The 27,213-nt window shown below is 37.9% G+C and overlaps 5 protein-coding genes and 1 long non-coding RNA gene across 8 annotated transcripts; 3 read left to right on the top strand and 3 right to left on the bottom strand.

Moving 5' to 3' along the window:
• Positions 1-890: 890 nt before the first annotated feature.
• Positions 891-3,472, bottom strand: LOC124452898. The gene is made up of 2 exons (XM_047003527.1): positions 2,292-3,472; positions 891-1,718 (listed from the first exon to the last, which is right to left on the bottom strand). The coding sequence occupies exons 1-2, from the start codon at positions 2,689-2,691 to the stop codon at positions 1,258-1,260; spliced, it is 861 nt and encodes a 286-aa protein (XP_046859483.1). The 5' UTR covers positions 2,692-3,472; the 3' UTR covers positions 891-1,257.
• Positions 3,473-3,675: 203 nt separating this feature from the next.
• On the top strand, positions 3,676-11,258 carry LOC124452533. Of its 2 annotated transcripts, XM_047003092.1 has the most exons (9): positions 3,676-3,943; positions 4,171-4,346; positions 4,527-5,592; positions 5,753-7,799; positions 9,432-9,475; positions 9,554-9,606; positions 10,020-10,093; positions 10,379-10,441; positions 11,040-11,258. In XM_047003092.1, the coding sequence occupies exons 2-9, from the start codon at positions 4,256-4,258 to the stop codon at positions 11,241-11,243; spliced, it is 3,642 nt and encodes a 1,213-aa protein (XP_046859048.1). In that variant the 5' UTR covers positions 3,676-3,943; positions 4,171-4,255; the 3' UTR covers positions 11,244-11,258. The 2 variants fall into 2 exon arrangements, with proteins under 2 accessions (XP_046859048.1, XP_046859049.1); XM_047003093.1 differs by lacking the exons at positions 9,554-9,606; positions 10,379-10,441; positions 11,040-11,258 and having other exon boundaries at positions 10,020-10,044.
• LOC124452536 lies at positions 9,639-9,858 on the top strand. Its single transcript, XR_006950795.1, has 2 exons — positions 9,639-9,679; positions 9,805-9,858. It is a non-coding gene; the product is annotated as an uncharacterized LOC124452536 (long non-coding RNA).
• On the bottom strand, positions 10,557-21,773 carry LOC124452534 (signal recognition particle 54 kDa protein). 2 transcript variants are annotated; one of them, XM_047003095.1, is made up of 18 exons: positions 21,585-21,773; positions 21,285-21,376; positions 21,111-21,195; positions 20,910-21,014; positions 20,762-20,828; positions 20,616-20,673; positions 20,425-20,514; positions 20,108-20,168; positions 19,974-20,033; positions 18,885-18,973; positions 18,378-18,478; positions 18,166-18,252; positions 17,887-17,960; positions 17,134-17,242; positions 16,869-17,039; positions 16,674-16,769; positions 14,880-14,972; positions 10,557-11,216 (listed from the first exon to the last, which is right to left on the bottom strand). In XM_047003095.1, exons 1-17 carry the CDS (start codon positions 21,660-21,662, stop codon positions 14,890-14,892), a joined length of 1,506 nt encoding a protein of 501 aa, XP_046859051.1. In that variant the 5' UTR covers positions 21,663-21,773; the 3' UTR covers positions 10,557-11,216; positions 14,880-14,889. The 2 variants fall into 2 exon arrangements, with proteins under 2 accessions (XP_046859051.1, XP_046859050.1); XM_047003094.1 differs by lacking the exon at positions 10,557-11,216 and having other exon boundaries at positions 14,642-14,972.
• LOC124452535 (zinc finger protein 106-like) lies at positions 11,525-14,734 on the top strand. Its single transcript, XM_047003096.1, has 9 exons — positions 11,525-11,579; positions 11,655-11,771; positions 11,875-12,009; positions 12,677-12,916; positions 13,092-13,163; positions 13,523-13,594; positions 13,896-13,953; positions 14,030-14,112; positions 14,505-14,734. The coding sequence occupies exons 1-9, from the start codon at positions 11,532-11,534 to the stop codon at positions 14,553-14,555; spliced, it is 876 nt and encodes a 291-aa protein (XP_046859052.1). The 5' UTR covers positions 11,525-11,531; the 3' UTR covers positions 14,556-14,734.
• Positions 21,774-25,725: 3,952 nt separating the features above from the next.
• Positions 25,726-26,682, bottom strand: LOC124453174 (E3 ubiquitin-protein ligase PDZRN3-like). Its single transcript, XM_047003928.1, has one exon. The coding sequence runs from the start codon at positions 26,680-26,682 to the stop codon at positions 25,804-25,806; it is 879 nt and encodes a 292-aa protein (XP_046859884.1). The 3' UTR covers positions 25,726-25,803.
• Between the last annotated feature and the right edge of the window lie 531 nt (positions 26,683-27,213).

The following is a 27,213-nucleotide window of genomic DNA, read 5'->3' on the forward strand; positions in this document are numbered from 1 at the left end:
CATCTTACTCTTCAAAACGAAATGAAATTAACCTTCATTCATGCACAGACAATTGAACACTGAACTTATGATGTGTTCAAAGCAAAACTTTGAAAAATCTTGTCGACAAAAAACTCGCCATGTTCAACGTCGGCAGCCACGATGAGATGAATAACATTTGCTTTTCAAGATGTTCATATCAATGCAAAGTTTCCATCCATTCCATAGCTGTCGCTGTGACGTGAATTAACAATTTTATAATCAATTGTTATAACGTCCAAACAGATTTAAATAGAGACTGAAATGCTTTGCTTACAACCCAAAAGTCTTCGACCGGCAAAAAAAATTTGTTCATGACATCATTTTCCCGTTGCCCAGCAAAAAAATGTAAAATGTAGTAGCGATAACACTGAGGAAATTATAAAGACCTTCACTATAGTTTATTATAGTAAAAATCATTTCTTTCTTTCGATGGTCGGTATTGTTGGAATAAATAAAATTTCCTCTTTTGTGTGGAACATCAACACGTCTATGCTTTCTCGGTCTTTCAATCATCTCGAGGAAAGGAACGTGTAAAGCCGCTGTCCAAAAACTTTATGGGCATACCTTCCCAAATACTTTGTCTTTTTAAGGGACTATTTAGGACATGCATGAAATCGTCAGCCTTCAACATGAGCTTTAAAAAATTATTTTCTGCCAATTTCTGGGGAACGGGATGAGAAGTTAAAAGAGTTATTCATTGGCTGACGAACGAAAGGAGTTTTATAGAGTGACTGAAAGCAAAACTACAAGAGGCAAGAGATAAGCAGGAATTTTACAGACTGCCTTTCCTTTGAACATGTATCATCGTCAATTTCAATCCTAAGTAAGAATTAACGTCCATTTCACTCTGAAATCATGTAAATATCAACTTGGGTTTATCTGCAATTTTACTATTACACAGAGAACAAGTTTTGACAATGCTAAAGTAAAATCTATATTACATGCATGTATGACACAAAATTATGATAAATTATGGTTCACCGTTTAGGATCATGCACGAAAGAAATTATGGATTATACAAGATAAAATGAAAGAAATTATGGATTATACAAGATGAAATTGCAGGAACTGTACCGTTTGTTAAAAAAAACCTAGCTATATTCTTTTTATAAATTATGAACACCTTTCTCATCAAAACATCACATTCGTCAGCATTGCTGCTTTGTTGACATTGTTCCATGCACTTGGCCTGTGATATTTGACATATGCATATGGACATAGTGCCTTGGAGTCCTTTTATTGAGCTTCTACAGTTTTATCGTGATTCAAAAATTTTTCATCCTCGGAATGTTTTCCAACAAATGAGTGATTGATATCATTCATCGACACATTTTCTTTATCCATTTTAGAGCAAACATCATTGTCCATTTCTCCTGAAGTAGTAACTTTTGCATCCTCTTCAGGTATTCTAATGACCACGCTGGGATCGTTTCTTTCTTTCAAAGAACCATGAACGTTGCCTTCAGGCACGGGAAGCAAAGGAGATGAACTGTCCAAATTTTCTATTTGTCCAAGTTTGTTATCAGACTCTTCTTCAAAGGGATGAATTTCGCTTGTTTCATTGTTTGCATTGGTATGGACAATTGCTTTTTCTTTGGTCATATCTCTTTCCTCATCAATCTTGGACTCATTCTTTTCACTCTTCGATGAAGAATTGAGTCCTTCTTCGTCTGTAGATGTGTTTTCACGACACTTATCTGAAAATATTTCCATACTTTTGCAACAGCTCTGATGTTATTACAAATGAAACTTACTAGTTATATTACAAAAATATAAGAAACAAACAAATAAAGTGCACGGCGTCATTAGTGAAGCCAGTTCTATCTTAACATCTACATGTAATGCATAATTTTCAGCAAAATTATTATTCATTTCTCCAAAAGATTGATTTCATACAATGTTTTTAAAGTGAATGAACACTAATCAGTGACACTGCAATATATTAGCAAAGTAAAAGTAAAAAAACGGGCTGGCTTCGCTCATTAATTAAGGTGATCTTTTATACTACTCACACACTTTAAGGCATGATAAAAACACGGGAAGTCTTTTGAAAATGGCTAGTACATATATACCCTGACGGAACAAAACTTTTGCATGTACATAGGGCAAGAAGAATTTTTGAAGCATGGAATATGTTTTAGACATCTTTTATTGACATGTAATGCATTCAATAAGACTGTAGGAACATACTCATGTTGTAAATGTATTACTTTTGCACAACTTGAAACAGTTTGGAATGGAGACATATACAAATGTACAAACTGCAGTACCTTGTTCCTGCGATGAAGTGGCTTGTACTTTACGCTTCATTTTTGGCGAGGAAAATATTCTTTGGGATTTTGGTGCAACTGCAAAGTTTTGGGGATCTCTAATGCCATGGAGATGTTCGTTATCTTTCAACCAGTCTATGATCAATTTAACAAGTCCACCATTAGCTAAGCTTCTCTTGTGCTCAGTTTTAATTGGCACAACAACGCTCCTTTCCTTGAAGTCTTTGTTCAATGGTTCTCTAAGGATCTCGTTTTGTAAAGTATCATAGAAAATTTTCACCTGTTCTTCAAGATATTTTTCTTTTATACATCCAATTCGTTCTGTAACGCTCATCTCATGAAGTGTCTTTAATGGTTGTGACGCAAACGAAATGGAGAAGTCTGTATTGTACATTTCCATATATCATACTATAAAGGGGAACACTGTATTTATGTGATCTATCAGCGTATCTTGAAACAGGACTTACGGAAGCTCCCTCAATCGTATAAACTGAAATGCGAATGTAAGACTGTCCGGATAAGATTTTCTAACTATAGAGAAATGGCCCACTAAAAAACTGATTTCTGACAAACAATTACCAAAAATTTAACACTGCTGACTGTCGACTTTAAGCAGCAAATGTAAAATATTTTAGCTTGCTTTCTGAATACTGAATGAAGACTGATTTTTTTGCTGGCAACCGACTTTCTCTCCCATATTCACAATCGTGATGAACCCAAGTGGCTGTTCCGATGATAAATTCTTCTTCACGAGAATACTTGTCTGTAAGTGCGGTTTGGCCTAAAAAAACGGCCCCCTGCAACTCATTTCATCTCTGAGAATGTAAGGCATTTACTGTTTTTTAATTTTTGAACAAACTCCTTTTGTTTCCATCGATATTGGAACAAATACTTCTAGTATTTGCCTACAACAGGATTTAACTCCCATAGACATAATAAAGAACAAGAATGGTGAAACTATGTTTCTGTTGTAGGAAAGAAAGCATTTTAAAGACAGATGTTGGGAACACCAACAGGCCCTCTTTATCTATTGTAATATTGACCCTATAGGTAGCCAGCTCGCATCTGTAATTGCGTCGACGATTGGGAAAGTCCAGTGAACTGGGAAAGTCACTCAGGGGGGTAAAGTATACACGTTAACGGTCACCTTGTAAGCAAACGTGCTGTAAGCAAAAAACGTCACTATGTTTATGTTGCGAGAGCCGTCTCTTCCGGAGATAACTTGAATCCGAAATGCACCGAAATCGATGAAAGCCCATCGATAGCCCAGAGCAGACGTGACGATGCAAGAAGTCCGGAAAAGGTCAAAACGGAAGCTGCTCCCAGTCTCATTGACGTTCACCGGAAATATTTTGTCGGCGTAATCCGGGGAAAGTGTTTCCTAATTACCGGATGATTAGTACAATGTCTGTAAAGTCTCTTGTTTAGTCCAAATAACAATGAATTTTATTGCCATTGCAGATAAATATCCGTAATGTTATGGACATTTGGTAATCAAACTAGAGATTTGCTGAGTGGCCTTGTCGTAAACATATAACGATTCTGTGCGCTTACTATACACGAAGCATGTGTTCTTCAAGACAATAGAAAGTGAGTGACTCGAGGATACCAAAATAGAACGAATTAGTATTATGAAATACAAGCAATAAGAAGTGAGTATTGGCGATTTAGTAAAGGTCTTTCGAAATACGAGTTCGTTCGTGATTTGTAAATTGTTCGTAATAAAAATATTTGTACTATTTCATGTCAGTGACCTCTCTTCTTGATAGTTGATATAACACGCTTACATCATTCATGACGGGACGTTAGAGGGAACAATTTTAAATATATAATGCTATGCTTGATTTCCTTACTACAAAATACATTGTCTCGTTTACAGATTGTAAAAAAAAACGTCCGTAAACAATAAAGTTTTGATCCGAATTCAATCACACGAGGAGCGAACCTTTCCAACATATAGCAGCATGTCGAGGCGAAGTACAAATGTCATTTCTGAGAAGAACACAATCGGAAATAAAGTCGAGGGTGATTGTAATGCTGAAAATACTGAAGCAAGTATGTCATCTTATGTTTTTCAACTTTGCAATAGGCAAAGTGGAGCTTTCAACTTCACAAATAAGCAACTGCTCGGGTAAACGGGGGGGTGGTTATGGAATAGCGAGCAGCTGCTGCTACAGACCATTCTGGACATTTTTACATTTTCTGATATTGGTATTGTGTCCAAATTGTGCTTAGGTAAACCATCGATGTCAGTTGTGAAGATTAAAACAGAACCCAATTGTGATATTGTCGATCAAACATGCACAGTTGAAACCACAACCATATCCACTGAGTTAGGATCCTCAAACTCTGTCTACGAGCAACATAAGTCTATTGGCACATCGAGCACCTCTAGTGATGCAAGATTGGATCTTGGAACACATCTGAAGGATTCTCTTAGTTCAATGGTATCAAATGAGAAACTGACATGGTCTAACTTATTGCAAGGAGGCAGCCTGCCTAAAGTCCACATTCCTGAAAACACTGTTACTATTAAAAAAGAGAATGTGGATTCAAATTCGCCCGATGTGGTGATCTGTTCCACAGATGATGATACCACCGAGGAGAACCCTTCGGGAAGAAATGATGAAAAGGTGCAAGGTGAAAAAAGAAGTGCTACAGTAAAGAATGGTAGCTATAAAGATTTAACCGTGAGTTCAAATAAGAATATTTCCACTTCTGGGGATGGTAATGATGCCAACAAGAAAGTGATCCCACCTCAAATTCGCAGAGTGTTGGCATCAAAATTTGGTGTCCTGAAACGATACGAAGATGGACAACCAGGAGGCATTGCACCAAATCTGACCAAATCTCGATCTAGATTTATTCAATGCCTGAAACCAAATGTTGTCAATAATTCAGAGGAGGGAAAGAGCCTGAGTTCAAGTGATGTTGAAGAGACTCACAAAAAACCTGGTGATGACAAGGATGATGATGTTGAATCACCACCCAAGTGCAGGTCAGTCTCACCATTCCATAATCTTGCCAACCCCACACTTGCAGGTAAGCTAAGCAACCGACGTCGATTCAGCTCGTCAGCATACGAAGGTAGGGGTGTTCCTGCATTCATAAAGAAAGAACCACCATCTGAAGTGGATTATAATTTTGGGCTTCAAAGTGGTAGTTGGCAGAGAATTTCATCTTTGATGCCGCACAGCTCATATTCGAGCAATGTCAATTCAAGTGCACCTTTGGATACGGAAAATATGATTGATCTTAGGAGTAGCGCTCGTAATTGGAAAAATCGTCCGACAAAAGCGAAGTAAGTGCTATACTTTGCTTTACTTTCCTGTAACTTCGATAGATTTTTAAAATGTTTCCTGCCATGATTACTGATATGAAGAGTTTGAACACTGTACAAAGTAGTTAATGCACTGTCTGAAAAAAAGACTGAAAATCAATACTTCCCCCATTATGAATAGGTTAAATGAAACAGTAACCAAAGGCAACAACTCGTATGGTATGATAAACCTCAATACAAGTCCATACTCAATGAACTTCGGTACATCCGGGGACCGCATTCCATTTAGCGGTAAACCAAGATATGCTCATAAATCAAGGGAAAGCAGTTCGAAGCAGAGAAGCTCGTCCAGGTCACCAGTGCACAATGAGAGATCAGTGGTTGCTGAGACGCAACAGCCCATGATCGAGTTAAGCAGCAACAGCAGGAAGTTCAACAGTTTCGCGCCAGGAATGACTCGAAGTGAAGAAGGAAGAAAATCCATATCACCTGTTAGACCTGAACGTTGGCATTATGACAAAGCGCGGTCTGTTTCTCCTGTCATGAATGATACACGAGGCAACAGATCGCCCTACAAACCTCGTACAAACGATGAATCAGACCGACAAACTGGAGCTTTACGCGAAGCGGCAACAAGAATTAATAAAGAAGCTACCGTTCGGTATCATAATAGATTATCACCAAAGGGTAATCACGTGACAAAATCCCCACCAATGATAGAACTGAGGAGTACGACACGATCATTGGATCAATCGGTGACCAATAAGAGCACATCCGATAATCGAATGATTGATCTTAACCATACAAGTCGCATTCACGAGCGTCGTGGAGCTCCAGTTATGAAACCCATAAACGCCATGATTGACCTGAATAGTACTGACAACCCTGCTTCACCCAGTAGCCCTGGTTTTGGTCTGAACCTTCACTCTAACTTTCCCAGTCAGGCGTACCGTTCTTGCAACCGCGGACTTCGGTACCCGGCGTACAAGCCCCAACGCGGCCGCGTGCCGTTGGTCGCATCGCCCGGGTTCAGTCCCAGGATACAATATGGCGGAACGCACTTTAACTATCCCCCAAGCCCGCTTTACCATGTTGCTGACAGACCAACTGACTTCGGGAGTCCAAAAAAACAAACGAAGTTACCCAATAAACCTTCGAATCTTTCCATTGAGCAAGGCGAGGAGTCAAAACACGTACAAAAACGACCTAACTCTACGGATTTGTCCAACGCAAACATGCCAGTAAAAAGACAGCGGATTGAAACGGACCAGAATTACGAAGGACGTGGTGTTGCACTGAATGTAGTTGACCTGCTAGAGCTCGAACGTGAAGAGCAAAAGTACATCCAGGAATTATCTATAGTTCAGTCACGAGTCACGTCAACACAGTTTAAGATACAAAGATTGCAGCAAGAGTTGGAGCAATTACAAACGACCGAAGCAGACCTTAAACGAAGAATCGATGTTGTTCGAGCGAAGAGGGTTAGGATCCTGACTGACGCTCAGGAAAAACACGGATTTCAAAGGGAAGAGAAATCTTCGCCAAGTAAAATCGCCGGCAAGGAAAGCAAGAATGTTTTAATGAAACAAGACGAGGAAGAATTGAAGCCACGCAACGAGTCGAGATATGATGGTGGCAAAAATATGACGGGAAGAAAAGAAAGTGACAAATTTGATTCAATGGATGATAAAGGTGGATTTCATCATCACCATATGGAGACTGATGACGCTATGAAGAAAAGTGATTGTGATGATGGTGATGGGAAATTACGGGATACGTGGGGATCTAAAAGTCACCTCGGTGGGACCGTAAAGGATATCGATAATTCAAGCAAAGGTTATCACAAAATGAATCATAATGAAACTCGTGCTGTATCCCCGAATGTAGTATTACACAATGCTCCTATTTTCAGTGATCCACGAAGTTCCACGGATTTCCCCAGTGTTCCCCACTGGCAAGAGGAAACGTTCGAAGGCAGCAACGGATCGTTGATAACACTAAGAAGCGATGGAACCGTGATTCTAGGCAAACGTCAAACCCATCATGCTTCCCTTCACAAGAAGCACACCCATTCTGCTGTATTAAAAGACATAAAGGTGACGTCATTGGATGTGAGAAGTACTTCCGGTGACGTCACCGAAGGAAAAGTGCCGTACTTTTCGGGATGCGTAGAAATCACAAGCACGACCGAAGAGCCGGTTTTGAGAGAAAGCGAACCACCAAAAGAGGTTGGTATGAGATGTCGATGACTTTGAAATGAGAATTCGTTGGCTTTACTTACATGCTCAAAATGCATTTCGTTGCTATTGTATATAATTACGTTTGTATTATAACAACAACACTACGCGTGCGCCAATTGGTATAAAGCTGAGTTTGCATTGGCGCGTGCTAACCGATCTGAGCTCGAGTATAAAGCTGAGTTTGCATTGGCGTGTGCAAACCTATCTGAGCTCGAGTATAAAGCTGAGTTTGCATTGGCGTGTGCTAACCTATCTGAGCTCGAGTATAAAGCTGAGTTTGCATTGGCGTGTGCTAACCGATCTGAGCTCGAGTATAAAGCTGAGTTTGCATTGGCGTGTGCTAACCGATCTGAGCTCGAGTATAAAGCTGAGTTTTCATTGGCGTGTGCTAACCGATCTGAGCTCGAGTATAAAGCTGAGTTTGCATTGGCGCGTGCTAACCTATCTGAGCTCGAGTATAAAGCTGAGTTTGCATTGGCGTGTGCTAACCGATCTGAGCTCGAGTATAAAGCTGAGTTTGCATTGGCGTGTGCTAACCTATCTGAGCTCGAGTATAAAGCTGAGTTTTCATTGGCGTTTGCAAACCGATCTGAGCTCGAGTGTAAAGCTGAGTTTTCATTGGCGTTTGCAAACCGATCTGAGCTCGAGTGTAAAGCTGAGTTTGCATTGGCGTGTGCTAACCTATCTGAGCTCGAGTATAAAGCTGAGTTTTCATTGGCGTTTGCAAACCGATCTGAGCTCGAGTGTAAAGCTGAGTTTTCATTGGCGTTTGCAAACCGATCTGAGCTCGAGTGTAAAGCTGAGTTTGCATTGGCGTGTGCTAACCTATCTGAGCTCGGGTATAAAGCTGAGTTTTCATTGGCGTTTGCAAACCTATCTGAGCTCGAGTATAAAGCTGAGTTTTCATTGGCGTTTGCAAACCGATCTGAGCTCGAGTATAAAGCTGAGTTTTCATTGGCGTGTGCTAAACGATCTGAGCTCGAGTATAAAGCTGAGTTTGCATTGGCGTGTGCTAACCTATCTGAGCTCGATCAATTAAATCAATCAATCAACGAAAATTTGCAAATCAACATGAATACATGGTTGAGGAATAATTAAAACTTTTGTTTTAAATTCATCTGTTTTGCAATATTGTTATTTTATAATAGAAATAAAAGATGAAAATAATTCTAAAGTTAGCTAATACCATAGTGAATGGTAAAAGTAATATAATAAGTTGATAGTTCTTAAAAGAACTGTTTTTAGTAAAGAGCACTTTAGAACTATTTTCAGATTTGTCACCACGACAAAGTCTCTATTTTATTATTTATAAAATAAAAGACGTTATGCTAAAATCAGAGACGTTTGTGGAGAACTCTCGAGCATGCGGTTTGCACTGATCTGCTCTCGAGTTCTCCCGAAGGTCTCCTCGGTTTGAATAAACCTTTGCAAACATAGTAAACATCTTTTATTTCTGAATTGAAATCTCTTCTAATCAATGCATCGTAATATATTTTAGTTTTTTCTTAACTTTACCTTTGTAAATATGTAATGTGTATTATACTTGTTCATTTCACGCCATTCAGCATTGGCGGCTACGTGATTTCAGATTTAAAAATAATCTATCTATGTATCTAAAAGGTGATTGCTGAAAAAGAAAGGGCAAGCTTGGCTAGTGCAATCAGGTAATTTTGAATTCTGAGTTGTGCCTCACATAGCTCTAATCAAGAAAATCATTTTTTTGAACCAATTCGTTTTCTCAGATGTGATCAAGACAGTATCTCCAGTACGGTTCACAATTTCGATAGGGACCAAGGTACAAATATGGGTAATTAACGTGAATATTTAAGTACCTGAGTACTCAACGTGATACATTAGTACCTAAGTAGGTACTTAACGTGATATATTAGTACCTAAGGAGGTACTCAACGTGATATATCAGTACCTAAGTAGGTACTTAACGTGATATATTAGTACCTGAGTACTCAACGTGATATATCAGTACCTAAGTTAGGTACTCAACGTGATAAATTAGTACCTAAGTAGGTACTCAACGTGATAAATTAAACCTAAGTAGGTACTCAACGTGATATATTAGTACCTAACTGAGTACTCAACGTGATATATTTGTACCTAAGTTAGGTACTTCGGCAATCTTTTTCAATGCATATATGTGTATTTTTGTAGAGATGAACATGCAAACATTAACTTCCGTTTTTGCTTAATTAGCTCAAAATGAAAATGCTGTTGCACTGGAAGAAATGGATTATGTCGGGCACACGGACGCAGTTGGTTGCATTGTGGTACGTATCATTGTCGAATATTGTTTCTGTTAAACTTCCGAAAGTTCGACAATTGAATAAAACCCATTTTAGATCCCCGGTGGTACATTTTCCCAAGTTATTTTAACGTGAAGTACCAATAAAGTGGAGCGTTTGTCGTTTTTAGTCAAATGTTCAACATTCATTGCGTCTGGCGGAAGAGACCGATAAAATTAAATTTGAATTTGAATTTAAGTCACGGTTTTTGACGACACTTGGAAATCTACGAGAAATTATCTGATATATGTGTGCTTTGATCTTTTGTAGCCCTTCAAAGGAAAGCTATACAGCGCCTCAGTCGATAACACTGTCCGTGTGTTTGATCTCAAGGTAAAACATGTGAACCCAAGCTATAGATTAGATGTTGTTGATCTGGCCATAGGAAAAAGGCCTGGGACTAGCTATCTATTAACCCGTGCATTGACGTTAAACATTCGTAATAAAATTTTCGTAATGTTTTCTCGAGCGTAGCCCAAGTTTAATAGAAGTGAATTGAATTACATCGCGCGAAATGTAGTTATTGTATACGTTAAATTAGATTCATACTGGATTTATAATTATACTCAGTCCTTTGTTGTGGACACAGATATTTGCTCGAAGCTTGAATTGTGCTATTCACTGGATATGTTTTTCTTACAATTGTTTGAAATATCTCGTAAAAGACAAAACGCAACGATGTAAAATGGACAATCAAAAGATTACAACGTTAATTCAAAGAAAACGAAGTTCTGTTTTCTTGAATACAATATGGCAACCTTAATTACTTTCATAAGACTGTATGCAACGAAGAGCACTATCCACGCTTCGTACAAACGCCAATCTGGCCTCGTTTGTAAATCAAAAAGAAGGCCCAAAGCAACGCAAAGTCAACACTACAAGTTCAATTTTGTTTGCCGTTGCGTTTATCATCTGTATTTTTTGTACGTAGACAGGCGAATGTTTGCGGACTTATGAAGACCACCGACTAGCCGTGAATTGTCTTCAGGTACAGTCATTAAGCAAAAGAGGAAATTACATAAACATACCCTTATATTTCCTATGTTATGATTGCTGTCATTTACCAATACCGTTAACTCGACATCCATTCAGCTCATTCCTGAAATATCTGCAAAGAGAAGTTAAGATGGTTTGAACAAAACGATCATTTTTTCCTTCTTTTAAGCACGCCCCTCGTGGAAATCAACCCCAGTTGACGAGGCCAGCGTGTCAAAATAAAGATTTTGATTCCATTCATTCATTCATTCATTATTCATTCATTCATTCATTCATTCATTCATTCGTTCATTCATTCATTCATTCATTCATTCATTCATCCATCCATTTATTCATTCATTCATTCATTCATTCATTCATTCATTCATTCATTCATTCATTCATTCCTTCTGTGCTTTATAATGCAGATATCCAGGAAAATAACCGCATGTATACCGGCTCCAGTGACCAGACAGTCTGCGCATACGACATTAAGGTGAGGGTATATTTAGGTGTACCACGGTATAACACGGGATCACCTAACCATTATACATGCGCTTTGTTCCCACAGTCAGGATCATGTACATACAAGTTTAGTTTTCGTGGAAGAGTAATGTGCTTACACGTTGCGTTTGGTAAACTCTTCGTTGGACTCAGCAGTGGCTATGTAACCGTTGTTGATTTAAAGGTAGCGTGATGATTTGATTTTCAATCCAAAAAATGCTTCCGTCAATTGTCGTTGTTGTCACGACTTTACTAAATCTCAAATGTTTTGTGATCATTTCCATCAGACCAACGAGTGCATAGATCAGTTCAATTGTCACGTGCCGAATAAAATAAGCTGTCTGTCATCAGGCACGGAAGGTCAACGTTCCTTGCTTTGTACGGGTTCTTTTGATGCGACGATCACCATCCGGGATCAAATGGTAAAAAATCATTTTTCGCTATGTATTGCGTATAAATCGAACTTCAACAGAAATCGTGCATTTGATATTGTGTTTTGCGCTCATATTTTCACGTAGCGAAATGGGCGAGCTTTAAAGCTTTTTAGTGCTATGTTTTTCATTTCGAAGCTATCAGAAATGATCGTGTACTCCTTAAATAAAATTTTGAAGCTGAAATTGCATTTCTCCATCGTTTGAAATCGAGTGCAGTTATTGAAGATTGTTCAACGTTTACGATGCAAAACCGCTGACACGGATAAATCGCTGTTTCATTTCATGGCAGTAAAACCTCAATATTCGGGTTCAGTTCGCAGCGGTAAAAATTGCAATTTCGATGTTCAATTTTTATTTTAAGACGCCTCGATTATTTCTGATTATTATGAAATGAAAAATACATCCTTAGCTGGAAAGGATTCATCTTCTTTGCCATGTAAAAAGAGAAGCGTGAAACACAATGTCAAATGCACAATATTATATCAAAGTTCGATTCACTTTTTTTTGATGAACACTGTACAACAAACGGAATAGCAAACTCCGGTTAGCAGCCAACAAACAACGTGTACGAAACATAACTACATGACACGATCTTGCCTGTTTGATTTGGAACTGCCGATGATTACAATCAACTTTGAAACTTCTACTCCATTAGACTGGCTTGCTCATACGTCATATAAAAGATCACAAGTTGACAGTGTTGTGCATGCAGGTCGTGGAGAATGTACTGTACAGTGGGTCAGCGGATACTGTTGTGAGGTCGCATAACATCAACACTGGAGAGTTGTTGCGCTCTTACAGCGGGCACACAATGAGTGTCAGCGGTCTGCAGGCGCTGGGAGGCGTCTTGGTGACGTCATCTCTTGATAAGATTGTTCGATGTTACGATATTGAGGTAATTTGATATGCTGAGCCAGGTATATAAGGATAAGCAATTATATCATAGGATAGACTTGGATGGAGATGCAAGTACATCATAGGATAGACTTAGATGGAGATGCAAGTATTTAAAGTATATGGATATTCTAGTATGCCAATGGATTGAAAATGTTATTGCAATATTAATTTAGACTGGCGAACTTCTTCAACTTTATGGCGGGAACACTAACATGATATTTTCCTTATGTGTTCTTGGAAATATGGTAAAATATCTAAATTATATTCTTGTTTGCCGGAACATCGCGTTCATTTTTGTTCGAAAATTTATCATAGTTTGAAGTGGTTAAATTTGTGCTCTGTCCAAACTTACAAGCATCAAATGTGCATCACAAAGACGTCCCTCCTTCATATTGTAAATTTCACGAGCAACAAATGTATATCACACAGACGTCCCTCCTTTGATGTGTAAAATTTCACAAGCAACATATGTATATCACACAGACGTCCCTCCTTTAATGTGTAAAATTTCACAAGCAACATATGTATATCACACAGACGCCCCTCGTTTATTTTGTAAATTTTACAAGCAATATTGTAACATCAATCTCCTCTTTATTTGTAGATCTACACGGGTTGTCGAGATGGTCGTTTATCAAGTGTGAAACTAGATCTTAGGAAATATCACAGTTGTAAAGTACGCATCAACAATCGTCGAGAGCCTTGAGAAGTGTTGGTGTTGATGTTGACTGACGTTTCAACAATCTTAGCTGTAGACAGTGACTTGATTCACTTTATTCTGAAGATTACAACCGCTAGAGATGTCGAAACGTCAGTCACGGCCAACACCAACAGTCTTTCTCGAGTCGGGACTCCACAAACATCTAACGATACTCCCGGGTTCAAACAATTCACTTTCAACGCATCTTCGAAGTGGTTGTAGGAATTAAATTATTTTCCACTCGGAAAAATCACATCAAACTTTTGCTTTATTTTAGTGGCGCAATTGTTCGCTGAAATTTGGTGTGTTGAGTCATTTTAAACAACACGTTGAAGGTAGTTTCAACTTTCAATGATTCTTCGATGTATTTGCGAGGAAATGTATTGTATAACATCACACATTTTACCACAGATCACATCAATGAAACGGTCAATTTGAAAGATTGTTTTTGGCGGGAATGTCTTCATACGTTCTTCGGCCACAATCAGTCGGAGGTAAGTGTGAGCTTCACTGTCAATGACCTAGAACCCAGTCTACTAGATATCTGACGGAGCTAAAACTCCATGGTTACGAGTTAGGCTAGCCGCCATCTTGAAAGGTGGCCAAACTGACGATACACTAAAATCCGCTTTTCCCGAGTTTATATACAGTTGCAAATTTGATAGTCTAAGTTCGCTTTTTAAAATGTTTGATAGGATTTGTTTTTTAAGCTTACTTTCAACTTATTTTCTATTTTGAGTTTCGCTTTGTGCCACCTTTCGATACGGCATCCTTGCCTCGCCTTGACGCGTAGTTAGATATCTAGGGAGTGGACTGGGTTCTAAATCATTGTTCATAATTTAGCGCGTGTTTGCTGCTTAGAAATACTTTATGATTTGCCGCTCAGGTAATTCAAGAAGCGAAGAAACACATATTAAGTCATGTCCAAATGGCCTAAGGTTACATTGCTGTGAATGGAACTTAATTTACTGTTGTCGTGTAAACAAATACGAAAAAGCCAAAGTTGAAATATTTTTGTCGGAGTTACTTGGTGCGATAAAATATCAAAACAATAATTTTAATGTTATTATAAGTTAAAAGGTTATAGAGGAAATATATATAAATATATACATTAAATATATCGAAAGTTTGGTATTATTTATAACGCGTAAACTCGCGAGCATTGTTCAAGTTCAACTTACAATGCTCTGCTCATCTATATCATAAGCTGGTCCATACCATACTAACGATAAAGCTGTGTTTTGGGTTTAACGAAACTTACCCCGCATATCCTAATTATGACCCGAACCGCCACCCTGCGTTCCGCCAGCACCTTGAAATTGTCGCATCATACTTTGCAAACCTTGCATGCCACCTTAAAACCAGGAAAATATATTTTGAGAAAGAGACTCGAGCCGAAGTACACAACAAGTTATCCCATGAACGTCAAAACAGTTATTACGTACGCGGGGGGTCCATCTACGTCTGTAAACTTCAGGGGTCACTTTCATGCACAAATCAAACCTTCGGCAGTGAAGCCAGCTCGAAGCCAGTGCTACTAGCTTTTTAGTTAACTGATTGTACTCCTTTGGTAAACACATTAGCACGTTGCATGGAACGACTACAAATCGAGCTGGCCGTGCCGCTATTCGTAGTTCATCAATCTACCTTTCCGACGGTAGACACACGTGTCAAAATTACGAGATCAAATGACAAAACTCGGACAATCAAATGGTCGGATATCGTATTGTTTATGTAGAATAGTGGCAATAAAATGGTTAGGAGATTCTTTTGAGTTTTGGGGTGTTTGTGAGTGTGATTCTTGTTATTCAGAGCGAGTATTTATAAAAGTATAAGGCATAACAGTAAGTATGAACTATTTTGCGTTAGAATAAAGCAGAACGATCAAAGGAAAGCTTGGTCGCTAATGTCTTTGTAAGGGTTGTACGGGTCTTAAAGGCCTTACTTAGATGCAGCCAAAATCGGATCTGGATATTCTTTGGTTGTGTGGTTTCTTGCAACGAAAGGCATACTGCATGTATGTACGTAATAAAATGGACAACTGTCTCTGTGCGATCAAAAAAATTCCTTTGAATCCGAAAGGTTTACTGGTTTAAACACAAAATTACTCGAGAAATGAAGTTACTTTCCAGATTGAATCATGAAAATATTGTAAGATAAAAAGAAACTTGTTAAAATTTTATGACATAAGGGTTCAATTTAGACGATAAAAATGGCTTGGCTTATCAAATACTATCTCCGAAAAAACTATTGTAAAAAAGTAGATAATCCCTTTCTTCCACGAAGCTCATGGATGCTTTCGTTCATGCGAGAGTGAAAAAGGTAAAAAAACGTATAAGCATGTTTAGAGTTGGCTTAAATTGTAAGTTTTTTGAACGTTTGCAGTATCCTTGGATGTTCTAGGTCCTTTTATGAGATAAAAATAATAAAATTCAAAAGCAAAAAACCCCGTTTTCGGTCCATGCTTCCCGATACCTTCTTAAGCGTAAGGCACTAGAACGCCGCATGTTAACGTTTCGGTAGGAGATTTCGGCCCCTCCACGCTATCCTACTTGGGAGATGCAATAGCAAGCTTCCGCCCATCAGACCCCGAGATCACCTGCGATAGGCTTTGCTCGGGGTACGCAGGGAGAGTGCGGTCGCGACCGAAGTGTGGGCCCCTAAGCCACTGCATACCTAATCGCACCCAGCTTCCACTGCTAGTTGACATCCACTTTACCTTATATTGGCTTTATATATATATACATAATTTCAACGGCTTACGAAAGTTGTGGTATAATTAAAGTCCTTTGATATGATGGAAAATGGCTTTTATTTACTCCTACACCCTCTGTATTTATAATTAGTATTTCTGTATTTCAAAAATAAGATTTACGAATGCCCCAAGAGCATCCTCTTTCTATTTTATTGCCACTATTCGACATACACAATACCATGTCCGACCATTTGATTGTCCGAAATTTGTAATTTGATCTCGTATTTTTGGCACGTATGTCTACCGTCGGAAAGATTCAAGTATTAAGGGGGGGGGGAGGTTAGTTTGACAAAAACTCACCCATTTGTTGTAGAACTCTGGGATCCATCATTCTTGCCATTTGTTGATTGAGACGTTGGAATTGCGAAGGATTAATATTTCTCGACATATCTCCACCTTAACGCGAGAAAATATTAAGTATTTCTCAAGACATCGCCACTACACTTACTTCGTCACAAACTAATTTATTTTTCATGCAACTATTTCTTCACCAACCTTTGAACAATCCTTTAATTCCACCCATTTTCTTCACCATTGCTGCAAATTTATTATACTGCGATAAAAGTTCGTCGACTTCGCGGATGGATGTCCCAGATCCCCGCGCGACCCTAGCGACACGCCCCCTTTCACGCGAGAATAGTTTCGAGCCCTGAAGATTATCGAGTTCTTGAAAACAAAGATGAAAATTTGCAAGTGTCGCTCACTACGAAGGGCATACCATTATGTTAGGGATTTAAAGGTACAATTACGGTTGTTTTACCTTGATCATTCATGCTATCCATAATAGTCATGAGTTTCTTGAGTCTTGCCATTGATTCCTGCTCGTTGCCTTTGCTCATAAAGTCGCTGCCAAAACCAGGTATCATACCCTGAAAGAATACAACCACAATGGGTGTTCATCCATTAAAATTCCATAAAAATTTTTGTTGAAAACTTGGAATTGAGGGTCAGATTTGCTAGCTAGGTATGTTGCAGCAAAGTTTGGATTGGATTAAGCATTAGCTTAGGTTGAATTAGCTAGGTATATTGTCGAAAAGTTTGGATTGGATTAAACATTAGCTTAGGTTGAATTAGCTAGGTATATTGTCGAAAAGTTTGGATTGGATTAAACATTAGCTTAGGTTGAATTAGCTAGGTATATTGTCGAAAAGTTTGGATTGGATTAAGCATTAGCTTAGGTTGAATTAGCTAGGTATATTGTCGAAAAGTTTGGATTGGATTAAGCATTAGCTTAGGTTGAATTAGCTAGGTATATTGTCGAAAAGTTTGGATTGGATTAAACATTAGCTTAGGTTGAATTAGCTAGGTATATTGTAGAAAAGTTGGGATCGGATTGGATTAGGCAATAGCTAAATATATAGACATTAATTAAGGTTGCTCAGCCATTAGCGTAGAGCCTTTGCCATTTGATATTATCAGCAAAAGGACTGGGGCGAGCTTTCTGTAAACGTTAGTCGATAAAAACGAATTGAAAATTTTGAAAATCCATCATGAACGTTGTGCGTAAACTTACCATGATCTGATTGAAGGGACCCATTTTCATGATATTTTGAAACTGCTCGTACATGTCTCTCAAAGTAAATTGTCCTGAAGTAAACGAAAGAAAAATATTTCATGGTCTTTAAAACATAAACATAAACAGTTAGAAGAAGAAGAAACTTTATGTACTCAAAGCGACCCGAAAAAGCTTGTTATTTTCCTGTTCAATTAATGAGTTTGTAAAAACAACCGTTGGATAGAACATATTACTCAAACAACCGCTAGAAATTCTCGTTGAAAAACTTTCACCAACCTTGCTTTAGTTTCCCAATCAATTCTTCGTTATCTTCCAGTTTCAGCTCGTTGACCTTGTCAATAAGCCCTTCGATGTCACCCATTCCTACAAGATGAACCGTGAACACTAAGGGTACATTCGTGTACTATGAGATACAAAAGGAAGTAACTGTTCCGCCATCTCTTCATTTACACCAGTAGCTACAAACGTATCATAAATAGTTAACGAACCCAACAATTTGCTAATAAATGGTCGTGTTTTGAACGGCTCGAAGTCGTCTATATGTTCTCCAGTTCCAATGAATATGATGGGACTCTTGGTCGCAGCAACGCTAAAATGATACAAAAGATCACTCGTTTTAAGTCTTACTCAACGATCTCATTTACTGTTCAATTTTATGATATATGGCATAAAGTAAATGGTTTGAACCAGGGAGTATCGTAACATGTTTGTGGATGAAGATCGTCCAGGTTAGTAAAGTCCTGAGAAGGACTGTTGGTGTACACTGACGTACACTTGATGTACACTGACGTACACTTGGTGTACACTGACGTACACTTGGTGTACATTGGTGTACACTGACGTTTCGACAACCTTAGCGATAGTCATCTTCAAAGATATCGCATGTTGTAAAGATATTTGACGACGGCTATACCATACATCTTTTCTCAATGAAGGTTTTAAGTTTGTTTTCACGCAGTACTGAGCATTTCTAATGATCAGAGTACGATACTCACGCACTTAAAGCTCCACCGCCTTTCGCGTGACCGTCTAACTTCGTGACAATAACAGAGGCGACATCGACCTTTTCTTTAAAAGCTCTCGCCTTGAGATGAACAAATTAAAATGTATGTTACATGTCTGGATGCTTCAAACAAACCCACTAACTGTTGAAAAAAACAGAAATGTGCGGGTATACGGGAGGGGAGGAAGGAATTAAAGAAATCGTTCATGAGTTTTGAACGCGGGAAAACTTCAAATGTTTCACATAAAGTTGCCTTGCGTACGGGGGGAGAGGCAGGAATTAATTAAATCGTTAATAAGTTTTGAATGTAGGAAAACTTCAAATGTTTCACATAAAGTTGCCTTGCGTACGGGGAGAGAGGAAGGAATTAATTAAATCGTTAATAAGTTTTGAATGTAGGAAAACTTCAAATGTTTCCCATAAAGTTGCCTCGCGTACGGGGGGAGAGGAAGGAATTAATTAAATCGTTAATAAGTTTTGAATGTAGGAAAACTTCAAATGTTTCACATAAAGTTACCTTGCGTATTGAAAATTATACCAATGTATCAAGCTACGTAAATAAACGCGTGAAAAATAACAAGTTTTATCTCTTCCCTTATTTCATGCAACATCAAAAAACTAGAAGGTTTTATGAGAGAAAGGAGAGGAGAGGTTTTCTCTTAAATCTCGTTGTTTCAAAACAGTAGTTACATAAATAACTGGGAAAAAAGCTGCATGATGAACACACAATATCGGTTAGAATCAAGATTTCTCATCAGTTATTCATATCGTAATAAATATCAGGGAGAGCTCGTTAACATGTAAGAAAATCATAGGATGAACGTGTGTTAGATGTGTTTAACGCAAATTTCGCCTGTTTTCAACAATGTTTGACCTTATATCCCGAGTCCCAAATGCAGGAGTCCCCATTGCACTATGCTGAATGGTATAATACCCAGGAGAGCACATTTTAAACTTTTGTAATTATAAATAATAATGCGATTTTTAAACCCACTTTTATCGCTACACTGTACTCCGCGATCCGCTAGATGCACAACCATAACACATAACAAGGAAAATATAAAAGAGCCTGTGTTAATACCTGTGACTCGCAAGCCTGGCCGATCGTTGCGTCCATTACAAATATGATGTTATCAGGATCCTTAAGTTACGAAAACATTTTCATGAAAGGTTTTGCGGTGCGGAAGTGCTCCAAAAATAATTATTTACACATACTATAGCATTTGACACTTGTAACATTTCCTCAAACAAAGACTCTTCTTGTTTGTGTCGTCCACTGAAACGGTTGAAATGATAGGATAAAAAACCCATTTACAATTTACAATTTGCAAAGGAACAGTACAGCTTTGAAAAGCAGGGTTGCCAAGGAAGTAGTATCTTTGCAAATACATTTCGTGAACATCATAATTCACATGAATACGCACAACAGAGCAAAACACACAGTTCACATAACGAAAGCCAGGCTTCGGGCTGATGAATTGACAGCTGTGGTGTTTGAAAATATCATTTTACAGAGTTTTCAGTTTCCTTACCTCGTGTCAACAATGATTATTTCAAATTTCTCTGATTTGAACTTCTCCACACCTTCTTGTGCAATGATCACCGGATCCATTTCAGTGTAACTGGGATAAAAACACACAAGCAAAACAAAAAATCACCTTCAGTTTTCTGTGATTTATGGCTTTACTCGTGCATCCAAAGCTACAGAATAGTCCTGTCCTACCTTCCATAAAATGGAATCCTAGCTTTTGTCGCATTTTGCTTCAATTGGTCAAAAGCACCTGTTGCACGATGGGTAGACAGTCAGGGATTGAATCCGAATAAAAAAAGCAGTTCTACCGGAAAACTTTTCAAAAATTCTTCTCATACCTGCTCGAAAAGTGTCGGCACAGGTTAAGCATGTTTTCCATCCTTTTCGTTGATAGTAATAAGCCAACTGTGGAAATGCCCAAACGATAAACAAGGTAAAGAAAAAGTTCTCATTTTAATCAAAAATAGTGACCTATGCTATACTTTCCTTTGTACAAGTCGTAGTCTTTCCACTACCTTGAAGGCCAACAAACATGATAATATTAGGTTTGCCTTTGTGTGGCTGCCATGTTTTCACACCAGGATCAACTAGCTAAATATTAAAATGGCATACCACAAATACAGTTGAATTGCACAGCACTGAAACAACACAGGGTAAAAAATGACCATGTTTCCAAACTTTTGCTACCTTACACAACTCTTGAAAGACAGCATGCTGTATCATTCTTCTCTTGTTCAATCCAGCAGCCATGTCATCAAAATCTATGGCTGACCTAAAGAGATGATTCATCGTGAATCCTTTGCTCTGCACTAAAGTTCAGTACAGATATATTTACCAATGCAACAATAGTGATAAACTTACTTAACATTTTCCCTCAACTTTTTCACCAATTGAACATTCACATCAGCCTCAAGCAAAGCTTTGCACACTTCTTTAAGTAAGGAATTTAAAACCTAGAACCATCAAATCCAGGAAAGATCTTAAATCTTATAACTTAGTGATTGAGTAAATCCAAGCCCATAGTGAAGTGAAAGCATTTTCCGTGAGTAAAACAACATTCAAAATAAGTTCATTCAACGAAATCTTTTTCAAAAGCTTTCAGAATAAGATAAAAAATAAGTTACAAAATATGTTATATAGATATTAAAGCACAAACTATACCTCTTCGTTGATAATAGTTGCATTACTCAAGGATCGAAGAGCCTCTGTAATTTTACGACCAAGGTCTGCTAACACCATTATTGAAAGTAGCGAGTTGTTTCACCAATTGTTTAAAGATATATTTATTAATGAGAATACGGTCCTATAGAAAGTATGACAGTAAGTACTTGCTAGTTTCTCTTAATAAAGAACGCTCGGGAATACTCGTAAAGATTCGTTGTATGCTCGGGAATGGCCGGAGTCGAGAAAGATTTGCAGAGTGAACTATTGAGTTATATTAACTATCTTCATTTTAATGAAAGACGTGAAAAAAAGCATAGAATACCACGTTCTCGCTCAGCTGGGATAACATATTTCATATGTTAGCCTAAGGACAAAAGGGAATCAGAGGTCAAAAAGAGGCAGCCAATAAAAATTCTAGAGGCTCATAATCAGCCAATGAGATAAGCAGTGGAAATAAGTCCATCAAATGATCATAAATCATAACACACGTCAATCACTTTTCACACTGCTACTCCACTAGTGGCCTAGTGCTTGATGCCCTAAAGACTCGAAGGTGAAAGGAAGGTTTGTGAAATTTTTTATTAATTTTTTAAAAATGTACTTGAAATATCGACAAATTCTGTTGCAAAAGTTTGATGTATAACTACAAATTGCTTTATTTGTGAATCTTTTCGTCGTTTATTTTTTGTGCAATTCTGCGTTAAACTGCGTATTTTTGTCAGTGCCCGGTGTGTTTGCTTCGCAAGAGGATACTTTCGATATGAAAACGACATGTTGGAGTAGGTTTTAATGCTTTTCTTTAAATTTTTATTTTAGTGTGTTGCCTACTGCTATTACCTACTTCTATGTTGAACGTTTTCGAAGCAAAATTTTGTTGAATACTTTTAAAATATATATTTGTGAATCGACATATTTTCTCCGACAACTTGTGCGCCCAACATCTTTTTCGTTTCAACGCAAATATATGAACAAATTTTGAGGCGAAAAGTTACAGTGAGGCCATGTGAGAGATAAGCAAGGAGTTTCTTATTCCTTGGGTTGATTTTCGTCTGTAAAAAGCGTTCTTTTGAAAGGAAATTTTAAAGGTATTTGAAAAATATGAAAAAGTTGGTTCATGTTGGACGTTGGACTTTCTATTAAATTGGCGCCTCTTTTGTTCCGCGTGCAAATGAAGAAAACTGGGCACGAATTATGCAAAACTAAAAAATTTTGACTGAAAACACAGTTAAGGGGGGTACAGGCAAAAACCTTCACCTTGGCAATTGAAATAAATAAATTCAAAGGTGTAAGCCTCGAGTTGCAATGACGGCTACAGGCTCTTCTATTAAATAAGTTCGAATGATAGCCATTTCAGTCAGATTGGGAAGTTACCGACTATTTTTAGAGCATTTTGCCAATAAACGTGTTTAAATTCTGTAGGAAAAGATGCTAATTTTCTCTTGAAACTTGACAATGAGCTATCGTGAAGAATGCAACTGAAATAGTATCATAAAGTTGAAATTTGAAACAAAGATAGCATGAATAGTTATGGCGACAATTGGAAGAGAAATAAAGAAAAGTAAGAAAGGAAACTCAAAATTTCATGTCGCTAAAACTTTTATTGATTGCCTAACCTGCTTTATATGAAAACGCTTTGAAAATTTTTACTATTTTATTCTACAACGTCGAATGGATGAAACTCATTTCGTTTAATTTGAATTGATATGATACTCAAATGAAACAGACAATCAGACTGAGAGTATTTTTTTGATTTACTTATGCACACATTTAAAATTGTTCGGCTCTTTTCTCAAAGCTTTGCACAGGCAAATTTGTCAACTTGACTCTGAAGATGACTACCGCTAAGGTTGTCGAAACTTCAGTCAACATCAACACCAACAGTCCTTCTCAGGACTTTACTAACCTGGACGATCTTCATCCACAAACATGTTACTTATGGTTTTATTATTGACGAAGGATATTTAGTCTAAACGTCCCTAATGAATATGAGGGATATTTTGAAGTAAATATTGTCAGTAAACATCTCTGTGATGACAAAAGATCCCGAAGAAACCATGTGATTACAGTTTTTAATGGAGCATGATGGAAAGGAGGACAATATGTGGATGCATGTTTGTAAATGTAGATCGTCCAGGTTGGTATAGTCCTGAGAAGGACTGTTTTTGTTGTTGTTGACTGACGTTTTGACAACCTTAGCGGTAGTCATCTTCACAGTCAAATGAGGAGTAAACGTCAGGTTAGCCGTATTTATTATCTGGTTCTTACGTCATTGTATTGTGTGTAGCCTCTTGTGTGTTCAACGGGGACTTAATTCTAAGTCCTGCCGGGACGAGACCAAAATCCATGTAGCGGTGGTTGAAACAGAGTGGTTGGCGTATGCGTCTGACGTTGCTTGCAAAACGTATGTAGTCGTTAGCAAGTTGTTCGCTCTGTCGTCCAAATGATCGTAATGAAGTAAATGGTTTGAACCCGGGAGTATCGTTACATGTCTGTAAATGTAGATCGTCCAGGTTGGTATAGTCCTGAGAAGGACTGTTTTTGTTGTTGTTGACTGACGTTCCGGCAGGACTTAGAATTAAGTCCCCGTTGAACACACAAGAGGCTACACACAATACAATGACGTAAGAACCAGATAACAAATACGGCTAACCTGACGTCTACTCCTCATTTGACTCTGAAGATGAGTACCGCTAAGGTTGTCGAAACGTCAGTCAAGAACAACAAAAACAGTCCTTCTCAGGACTATACCAACCTGGACGATCTACATTTACAAACATGTAACGATACTCCCGGGTTCAAACCATTTACTTTAATGTGTGGATGCTTTGATAAAAGCTATGGTGAACTTTAAGTTTAATATGGTAACAAATCACGCATCCAAAGACCTCGCACTGGCTAATTTTTTTGTATAAAAGTGCGTGTTCCAATTGAAATGCTTAAATTCAATATAATGCTTGTATTCATATACTGCAATAAATACAGCGTGTTCGTTGTGGATTGAATGATAGTTAACATTGATAGCAATCATCATCGTAGATTTATTTACGGCTGTCGTGGTTTTACATTATAGTTGACGTGGATTTACATTATAGTTGACGTGGATTTACATTATCGCTGTCGTGGATTTTGTCCAAATAATCTTGGGTCAATCTGTTGAGGATTACGTTAATCTACGAATGAAGATCAAAGACGGCGTTTCAGGTTTATAGTGTTTTAGTTAAAATCCTGGTCATCAGCAGACAGCACTCGCAAAAAGATGATTGCCTTTGCTAAATAACAAAGTTGTTCTTTTGATTCCTGTTAGTGTTTTTATAACCGAAACCTTTTGTCGTAGTCTCGTGTAATGTAATATCATTGTACAGGTAAAACAGCGAAAATGGTATTGTGTGGTATACATGTGTGATGTGGCAGATGTCTGATGTCTTTTTTCATAAGTTTTTTATTCGTTTGATCACCAGGATGCACGATCCTAAGTTCAAGGAAATAAGCATTGGTTTCCTTGAGTTTTGGTCGCGTGTATTCGTTTTTAAGCATATGTATTATTTAATTATAATATTCATATATTGGTATAACTATGTATAGTTACTGTTTGTAAACAGTGAAAATCTAAATGCATGAATTAAAGCGCGACGTTTGCTACTAAGCTACGGATTGCATGCTAAAATCAGTGAGATAATTTTTGTCCAAAATATCCGAATTACCTTTTCTCGTTGAAACAGCAAGAAAACTAGCCACCGCCCGAAAGCCTTTAAGCGCAATCCAGCATACAAGCTGCTTAGCGTAAATTTAATTTCTTTAAAATTATAAACGCCTAAAATATTCTTGCTTTGTTATATGTTCTATGAAACTACTGTTAACAAACAACATATAACATACATGAATAACTAGGTATGTTATATGTAATTATTGGAATTGATAGTTACCCCTAGCGTAACTACATTGAATGACCCTGACAAGAGACTGAGGCGAGCATACAGAATGACATCATAAATCACCAAGTCATACCCGTGCGCAAGTGAACGAGATCAAGTCGTCAAGGCAGGCAAAAACGTTTTTGGCTGGATTAACCGATAGTGAAAATAACAACTCCAGGGTTATTGGAAAAAATCCTTTCTCGTTATAACATATTTACTTTACATCAAATTTTACATCACAAGAGCAATTTCATTAATTTTTATAATATCATGGAAACTAGCATTATATCTCCTTGCTAATGCTATTTCGAGGTGTAATGATTGCGTAACCACGACTGAAAGCATTTTCTTTGTTGATCTTTGAACCAGTTAGATGCGATGCAGGTTGCGACAAGAATAAGGACATCTTGTTTGTAACCAGGGAAGTCGTGATACATTTCATAGCAACGCTTTGCCGAGGTAAAAATCCGATTTTGGTCGATGTAAACAGGTCTTTCCAGCAAGTACTTGGAGATTATTCGAGACAACGACGAAATACTCTGTGGAGAATAGCCATAATTATAATCAGGATCCCAGTCAATATCATAGGATGAAGGATCGCATTCCCTTGCATTCATCTCGTCACGCAACTCGCTTAACTCCTTTTCCACTTTCTGCAGCTCATTCTGGGAAAACTTCAAGGCTTTTTTCGTCTTCTTCAGGTCTGCTTCAAGACTTTTGATCGTCTTACGAAGTTTGTCACTGTTAGTTGGTCGACATTTTCCCTCGCTCTTATTTAGCTCACTGCAAACTTCGTGGTGTTCGGCAACTTCGAATTTTCTTATCTCTTCGCAGCAAGCATGACATTTGATTTTCGCGAAATCGCATTCACGAGCATGCGCTGGAAGATTTTCCAGCGTCATCACTCGTTTGCAACCATTTTCCATATTGACGCAAACCGTGTGAAGATTATTGACGATTCCGCGGAGTGTGAGCACGGGAATGAGATCAAAGAGAAGCGTCGTCGTGCGACAGTTTGGACACGAATCTGTTTCAGATATTTCCAGCCACATTTCCAAACATTTTTGACAAAAGGAATGACCACAAGGTGTTACTACTGCAGCCTCTAGGACGTTTGCGCAAATACCACAGATTAAATTCGGATCGATTCGACCAACGAAGCGCTGAACGGGAAAACCCATGTTTCGTTGAACTGTCTCCGAGCAAAATTGGAAAACGATGCTCTACTTTATCTATTCGAGGCTTTAAGCCCTGCTAATTTACGACTCTCAAATAACTGACGTCACAATGGAAAAGTAAACAGTTCTTTGTCATATTTGCACTGTGACTATTTTACAGTGTTCCATATTGTTCATGGAGATTATCCTTTTATGTCAAATTTCCTAATCATGATTGAGAAGGATACAGGACTGGAACATTCTGAAGATATTACAAGATCAGTCTGAAATTACAGAGAGGACTAGCTTTTTTATAGAAACTTTACTTGTCATTCAATGGAAATCGGCTAATATGTTTTTGTACATATTATTGATTTTCAGTCAAAAGAAAAATAGTTTTATTACAATAACATATTAAGGACCAGCTCAACAACAAGGATCATTTTCACTCAATTAAGATATTAATCAGTATTTTTATTGATACGTTGTGTAATCAGTGTATTGATTGTCGGCTGCCAGGATTTGAACAACAACTAAAAGCTCAAGCAATATATT

The sequence above is a fragment of the Xenia sp. Carnegie-2017 genome, unplaced genomic scaffold, assembly GCF_021976095.1.
Source record: "Xenia sp. Carnegie-2017 unplaced genomic scaffold, XeniaSp_v1 HiC_scaffold_25, whole genome shotgun sequence".
Taxonomy (NCBI): Eukaryota; Metazoa; Cnidaria; class Anthozoa; order Malacalcyonacea; family Xeniidae; genus Xenia; species Xenia sp. Carnegie-2017.

Excerpts from the sequence above, each read along its gene's own strand:
- LOC124452533 (XM_047003092.1), top strand. The coding sequence starts at position 4,256 with ATGTCGAGGCGAAGTACAAATGTCATTTCTGAGAAGAACACAATCGGA. Across the intron at positions 4,347-4,526 it reads TGCTGAAAATACTGAAGCAA|GTAAACCATCGATGTCAGTT; the intron begins GTATGTCATCTT and ends AATTGTGCTTAG. Across the intron at positions 10,442-11,039 it reads TCCGTGTGTTTGATCTCAAG|ACAGGCGAATGTTTGCGGAC; the intron begins GTAAAACATGTG and ends TTTTGTACGTAG.
- LOC124453174 (XM_047003928.1), bottom strand. The coding sequence starts at position 26,682 with ATGGGTTTTCCCGTTCAGCGCTTCGTTGGTCGAATCGATCCGAATTTA.
- LOC124452534 (XM_047003095.1), bottom strand. The coding sequence starts at position 21,662 with ATGGTGTTAGCAGACCTTGGTCGTAAAATTACAGAGGCTCTTCGATCC. Across the intron at positions 17,961-18,165 it reads GATTGGGAAACTAAAGCAAG|GACAATTTACTTTGAGAGAC; the intron begins GTTGGTGAAAGT and ends CGTTTACTTCAG. Across the intron at positions 17,243-17,886 it reads GTCCCTTCAATCAGATCATG|GGTATGATACCTGGTTTTGG; the intron begins GTAAGTTTACGC and ends GTATTCTTTCAG.
- LOC124452898 (XM_047003527.1), bottom strand. The coding sequence starts at position 2,691 with ATGGAAATGTACAATACAGACTTCTCCATTTCGTTTGCGTCACAACCA. Across the intron at positions 1,719-2,291 it reads CACTTCATCGCAGGAACAAG|ATAAGTGTCGTGAAAACACA; the intron begins GTACTGCAGTTT and ends AAATATTTTCAG.
- LOC124452535 (XM_047003096.1), top strand. The coding sequence starts at position 11,532 with ATGTATACCGGCTCCAGTGACCAGACAGTCTGCGCATACGACATTAAG. Across the intron at positions 11,580-11,654 it reads TCTGCGCATACGACATTAAG|TCAGGATCATGTACATACAA; the intron begins GTGAGGGTATAT and ends TTGTTCCCACAG. Across the intron at positions 12,917-13,091 it reads TTCGATGTTACGATATTGAG|ACTGGCGAACTTCTTCAACT; the intron begins GTAATTTGATAT and ends ATATTAATTTAG.